The sequence below is a fragment of the Dendrobium catenatum genome, unplaced genomic scaffold (assembly GCF_001605985.2).
Source record: "Dendrobium catenatum unplaced genomic scaffold, ASM160598v2 fragScaff_scaffold_1056, whole genome shotgun sequence".
Lineage (NCBI taxonomy): Eukaryota > Viridiplantae > Streptophyta > Magnoliopsida > Asparagales > Orchidaceae > Dendrobium > Dendrobium catenatum.
Window position 1 is genome coordinate 3229276 of NW_021319518.1, and position 6925 is coordinate 3236200.

Sequence of the window (6925 nt, forward strand, 5' to 3'; positions counted from 1 at the left end):
TTATAAATGATTTTTTTTTAATAATATACTATAAAATTTTGAAAAATCTGAAATAAATTTGCATATATATAAAGTATATAAATTTGTACTAATCTAATTTATAAATTTTACTAAAATATAATTTAGTAATTTAATTTATTATTTTAATTTGTTAGTTTTACTAAAATATAATATACTAATTTAATTTCTTACTTCTACTAAAAAATAATTTACCAATTTAATTTATTACTTTTACAAAAAATATAAATTACTAATTTAATAGATAAATCTAATTTGTTAATTTTATTAAATTATAATTTATTAATTTAATTCATTTTCCTTTTCAAGGGGCAACCGTTTGGAAAGATCAGTTTAACGAGCTTACTAGGGTTAATCTCAAGCTCGAGCTAGTTAAATATACGAGCCTGAGCTCGTTTAATTTACAAGCTCAACTATAGGCTCGAAATTTGAACTTGTGGCTAGGGCTCAAACTTATAGCTTGATAAGCATGACTCGTGAGCTCCTTAACAAATCGAGCTCAAGTATAGGCTCGAGCTCAGACATGGCCCGAGCATAAATTTATGGCTCGATAAACTTGACTTATGAGCTCGTTAATAAGTAGAGCTTGAACTAGCTCAATTCACTCACACCTCTAAAATCTGCGAAAGAAAACACTATTTCTCTTGCTTTCTCTTTCAATCAAAATTACTAAAAGAAAGAAAAAAAAATCTCCTGCAAGAGCTGATGATAGTTTTTCTAATGTACATTGACATGCATGCATGAGGCTATTCGTTATTAGTCAGAGATTATTTTCCACCTTTTACCGTTCAAAGTTTTAGGCTAAATAGATCAAAACAAATCATTAAATAAATCAAAGGTCATTATTTGACCAAATTATGATCTGTCCTAACACCTAATCTTATTAATTAAATGAAAATTTTCAACTTTGAAGGTTTTTATTTCCCACGACGACACACATTAGACTATGGATTTCAATAATAGGGAGTAAATAAACAAAAATGAATTATCATTGGAAGAGATGGCCAAACTCCAACCATTTCTTGATGAAAGCTGTTGAATTATTATTATTATTTTTAGTATGGGCTACTTTAGTTAATAATTTAATTTAATGGATTTAAAATTTGGTTATATTTCTTAAGCTTATTTATAGGGGTGTTAATAAATAACATTATCAGAAAACCCAACTCAAGTCCAATCTAATATTTTTTGGGTTTGGATCAACCCGTTTAATAAATGAACTAGTATGAGTTCAATTTCTCCACCTATTTCCTTATAAGGTTAGGTTCATGTCGATTCGTCAACTGCAGTGTTCTGACTCATATTGATGGGTGTGTTTGATATATCATTAATTTGACATGTTTCTTTGATATATCAATGTTAACTAAAAACTAATTGATTAAGATTTGTTAATTAGTTTTGTTGGAAAGACTCAATTAATATTTTTCATAATTTTTGTATTGTCTATTTTGTTAAAATTTTTATTTTTTAAATATAAACAGGCCGGGTTAGTGGGTTGAGTAGGATCAAATAAGTTGTTGGTAAGTCGGGTTCATGTCTAGGTTTTGACTAGTTTAACAAATGGTTCGGATTCAAGTAGGACAGGTTTTGACACCCTTGCTTATTCATGTCATCTCATATTAGTCTTTAATTAATGTTTCATTAAGTCCAAAATGGCATATTTTTCTTCCCCTCAAGGAAAAAAACAAAGAACCATTTCATACATAGGATTATTATCTTATGCTTATTGGATTAAATGTTCAAAGTTTATGTATTATTTAAATTATTTCCGTTTACTAAAGTTGGTCCCATTTTAAAGCTTGACCACTCTCTCCATCCCTTCTCATGGTGACATGGCTGGTGCATCCTCTTGCTAACCATCATGCACGCCCACATCTAAACTTTGGCTTGTTGAGTGGAACCCTCGAACACAAAATTAAGCAAATAAAAATAATTTAATTAAGGAAAAATTATTATGTGCGAAGACCGGATGCGAAAAAGGACGTTTCCGTCTGATTTTTATACGACGGTAATTTATGCGTCGGTAAAAACTTTCCGACGTATATAATACACTAGAAACCTTTCTGGAGTACGTTCCGGCGCACAACCGGCGGAAAAGTATATGGTAGTTACGTCGCTTTATTCTATTTGTTTACATATTATGACGCGTTTAACGTCGGATAATACGTCGGAGAAATACTGGCAAATATTACGCTGGTAATTACGTCGTAATTTTACTGTCGCATAAAACGTCAGTAAAATGCTGTAAGTTCCTGTGTATATATTTCCGCCGGAAGCTCCAACGGTAATCAATGGTTTTCTTGTAGTGTTAGATGATGCCTGCGCAAAATAATTAATCTCGTTTGAAACTGATCTTTTGAGACTTTTTTTTTGTTCCTTTCTGAAGCTAGCAGCTTTCTATAAAAAAAAAATCTAGTTAAAAAAAATCAACTAAAAAATTACTTTAGAAGGCAACAAAAAAGCTGTCCCAAACTAACCATGCAGCTCGTACGACGATGTGGGTAATCACCTAAAGTCCCATTTTGGCATTCGCGGTGCACCAAAAAACTACATATACACGCATTTATTAGCGTGATAAGATGGGAATCTGGTGTGGCATCTACGGCGAGACGGGGTTACTTATAAGTACCCTCGAGCAGGAGAAAGTCAAATGTCTTGTAAAACAGGTACCTTTAATGACCCTTTTTTAAAGTTTATTTAATTTTCTTTCATTTATTAATTTTATTAATCTATTTTTTTAATTAGTAGAATTAGGTAGACTACGATCACTTAAACTTATTGAGTCAAATTAGCCTTTCTACTTTCTATAGTCCCTATTGATGAGCATGATACAAACGGCGCGACGTCTAGGAATGATGTGTGGGTCAATAAGTAAATCTAAGTTCGAGCCCGATCCTTCTATGTGACGGGATATAAGTCGACACGGTTTGAACCATTCAACAGATATACAGTCGCAATATTGACTGGGATATTTGTTTAATACGTTCATATTAGGCCTTCAATGCCCTTGATAAGAAAGATTCATCGATAAAAACATACATTCGACAATGGAATCAATCTTCTGTCGACCAGTAGCTAGAGTCAACAAGATCCAATCAATGAAATAGAAATATTCATAAGCTACCCTGATGATGATCATGTTGAGCGTAGATCTCAACCGGAAGAGTTAATTCCAAGCATTCAATCAAATGCTTCACAAAAACCCACAAAAATTCAAAAATTTAAAAATATCAAAATTTTAAATATTTAAAAATCAAAATTTAATCATCCAAACACTTAAAGCAAAACTCATCCATCCTCTGCAATAGTTTGTCGAGGTGGACAAATCTGAAAATTATTTTAGCTCATAAAGAGCTAATATCTGGTCGAGAATATCACTATGATTCATTCTCAAACAAACTTCTGCCAATAAGAACGGGACACATGTGTGACGCCCCAGGCATCTATAGTGAAAGGATTCGTCTGACAGTCTTACTTTCTTCCTCTTGGGCGACTTGCTCTCTGGACAAATTTCGTACAGACGGATCGTCCCGACCCTTCCAGGTTCGTACAGACGAAAATGACAGATTTCTTCACAAATTTCTTCAGTTCGTCCAGTACTAAATCCAGTTCGTACAGACGAACTGCACTAAAAAAATCAGCTTTTTCAAGGCACTGATCGTCCCGGACGATCTCAATATCGTCCCGGACGATCCTGGGAGGAAAATCACATCTACAGAGAAACAAATCAAAGGAACGAGCTCTCACAACATGCCCTCTAATTAGCGGTTTTGCCGCCAAATAGCTCCGCAAGTAAATGGCTATGATCGGGGCCCTCTGAATCATTTGGTTTGCCGCCAACTAGTACCACTAAATTATGGTCATATTCAAAGTCCGTAAGCTTCCCAATGACATCAAATCCTTGAGATATAAATCAATATGATATAATCGATAGGGCACAAAGCCCTCTGTTAGCTAATGTGAATTTAAATTTATCCCCTTAGATAAATAATTACCCTAAATATATAAGGTACCTTTGGACGAAGCAACCCATGGTTGTTGACAACGATCTCTCTGTTAGGTTGGGTTTACTACCTCTTCTAACTAAGTAGGCCAGGGGCCACAATGGTTAGGGACGACGAAATCATGGGATCTTGATCGGGTCCATCATACATTCCCCCACCATCCATTTTAAGTGCAAGATGGTGAAATTTTTAATTTTAAATATCAACTCTTTCCAACACCCCAAACTCATGCTGCTACCATATGCCATATAATATGTAATATCTACGTATCTGATCGACGACTAGCCTTAATTGAAAGTTCTCTCTCGTTATCAGGAGGGATAATTAACTATATGGGCTTGCACATATAGGAAATCAGAATGCATATCATAAAGTCCTCACAAAATGAGGGTAAAATCTCTAGATAATGTCTTACCTACAATCCCAATATGCCTTCCCAAAATTTACCACGGAACATATCCGTTAAAATTCCCCCGAAAAACAATAGTGGCCGGGGCCAAATTTTTGGAGCTCACAAATATATAGGCAGAATATTCTTAAGAAGACATAATAATTAAAATACTTATTCTATTAAGAAGAAGAAAAAAGAAAAGTTCGGACGGCTCTTGTTAGATGTGTACCTGACTGCATTCATGAATTAAATTTGGATGCATGTGAAAGAGCCATTAATCAAGATTCAAAATAAACAATTATCTTCACATGTAATAAATATATCTTATACTTAAATAGTTAAACCATAAATTTGTATAAATGCCTCATTGATTAATACTATTTTTATCTGTAAGAATCATTATCTTATGACTTGGTTCTCTCGTTGCCGTGTAAGTGGTCACGATATTTTTTTTTATATATAAATAAAAATAACAAAGAATCAAGATGCGTGCTTGACTGGGTTACAGCTCCGGTAAGGTAAAATAATATATTATTTTCTCTCAATTAACGTTCAGCTTCAACACTTAGGCTTCGTTTGGGACGGTTTTTTTATTGCTTTCTAAAACGGAGTTTTAGTACAAAAATAAAAAATTTTGTACTAAAACTCCGTTTAAGAAAGCAGTAAAAAAGCCGTCCCAAACGAAACCTTAATAATATCTTTTTCAATCAAGAAATGTAGAATTTTGTGCAAGGAAACTTTCCAGGAAAGACTGATTCTTTGCAGGTTTAGGGAGGTTTAGATGTAGAAATCTGCGACTTCTCCCTCCTTTGGGTTGATTGGACGATCAACAGTCGTCGCCCGGCTTTGTAGACCGCTGCCCCTTCTCAAATCTACCACTTCTCTCATCGCTTCGGCTTATCCTATATAAGGAAGAAAAACCACCATACCTTCTCAACCCAGAGCGTTTGACACACAAGCAGCAGGTTAATTATAAGAAGAAGAAGAAGAAGAGGCAGAGGGAGAAAGAAAGGGTACCATTATTTAATTCATTAATTTCATAGCTTACTCACTGTCAGTGTCTGGTCAGGCCAGTCATGGCTTCTCCTTCGTCGGATGAGTTGCTCGGCACCTTCGTCCCCATTGCTGTTTATTGGATATACTCTGGCATCTATGTGATGCTCGGTGATTTGAACCAATACAGGCTTCACACAAAGGCTGAAGAAGAAACGAAGAACGTTGTATCAAAGGGAACCGTTGTGAAGGGCGTCCTCGTCCAGCAAGCTTTCCAAGTGGCCGTCTCCCTCCTCCTCTTCACGGTATGTCTGATCTTCTTAAATTAGAACTAATTAGCACCTACAACTGCTTAATTGCTTTACTAATTTTTCTTCACACACATATGACGTTGATTCAGTTCATGAGCGGTGACAGCGGCGTTCTCTTGCCTCAGCCTTCTTTTCCGGTGATCATCCTCCAGTTCGTCGTGGCCATGGTGGTGGTGGATACGTGGCAGTACTTCATGCACCGATTCATGCACATCAACAAGTTCCTGTACAAACACATCCACTCCAAACACCATAGCCTCGTAGTCCCCTACGCCTTTGGAGCCCTCTACAACCATCCACTCGAAGGGCTGATTCTCGACACAATTGGGGGAGTTCTCTCCTTTCTTATCTCAGGGATGACACCTCGAACCGCCATATTCTTCTTCTCCTTCGCCACCATCAAGACTGTCGACGACCATTGCGGTCTCTGGCTTCCCGGAAACTTGTTACATGTTTTCTTCAACAACAACAGTGCGTATCACGACATCCACCATCAGCTCTATGGCACAAAGTACAATTTTTCTCAGCCATTCTTTATCACTTGGGATAAAATACTCGGAACTCACATGCCTTACTCGCTTGAGAAGAGAAAGGAGGGAGGATTTGAGGCCCGCCCGATCAAGAAGATTGATTGATTCTTTCAAGGATTATTGAATTTGATACCTTGCCCTGTTATGTTCAATACCTCCTTTCTGATTTGTTTGCCTGTAGAGGTGTTGCAACTTGCAAGGACACCAGTATTTTGTTTTGTAAACTAGCTTAAAAAAATAAAAAAAAACTCACTACAGGCAAAAAAAATCTATATAATATATATTGTACCATTGTAATTGATTAACTAATTATATGTTATTGGAAGGAGTAAAGAAATTTTTAATTTATCGTGCCATATACACCTCACGTTGATTAGGTAAAATAGCACTGGCAATACATCACCTATGACTATATCTAGGGGTGTCAATTTTTGACACGACACGAAAATCCGATCCGGACCCGCCGGGTTGGACCCGACCCGATTTCAAAACGGGTCGGGTTCGGGTTCCAGAAATCGAACCGTTTCAAAAACGGGTCGGGTTCGGGTTGACCCGGCGGGTTGCCGGGTCAACCCGCCAACCCGTTTAATTCAAAAAATTTCGAAATCCCGCCCTCTGCCCGCTGCCCCCGCCCCCTGCCCGCTGCCCAGCGCTCGAGCTCGCGCTCGCGCTGCCGCG

At 36.7% G+C, this 6925-nt stretch overlaps 1 protein-coding gene across 1 annotated transcript; it reads left to right on the forward strand.

Moving 5' to 3' along the window:
• Positions 1–5312: 5312 nt before the first annotated feature.
• Positions 5313–6591, forward strand: LOC110108771 (sphinganine C4-monooxygenase 1-like). The gene is made up of 2 exons (XM_020839552.2): positions 5313–5711; positions 5807–6591. The coding sequence occupies exons 1-2, from the start codon at positions 5490–5492 to the stop codon at positions 6350–6352; spliced, it is 768 nt and encodes a 255-aa protein (XP_020695211.1). The 5' UTR covers positions 5313–5489; the 3' UTR covers positions 6353–6591.
• Positions 6592–6925: the final 334 nt, after the last annotated feature.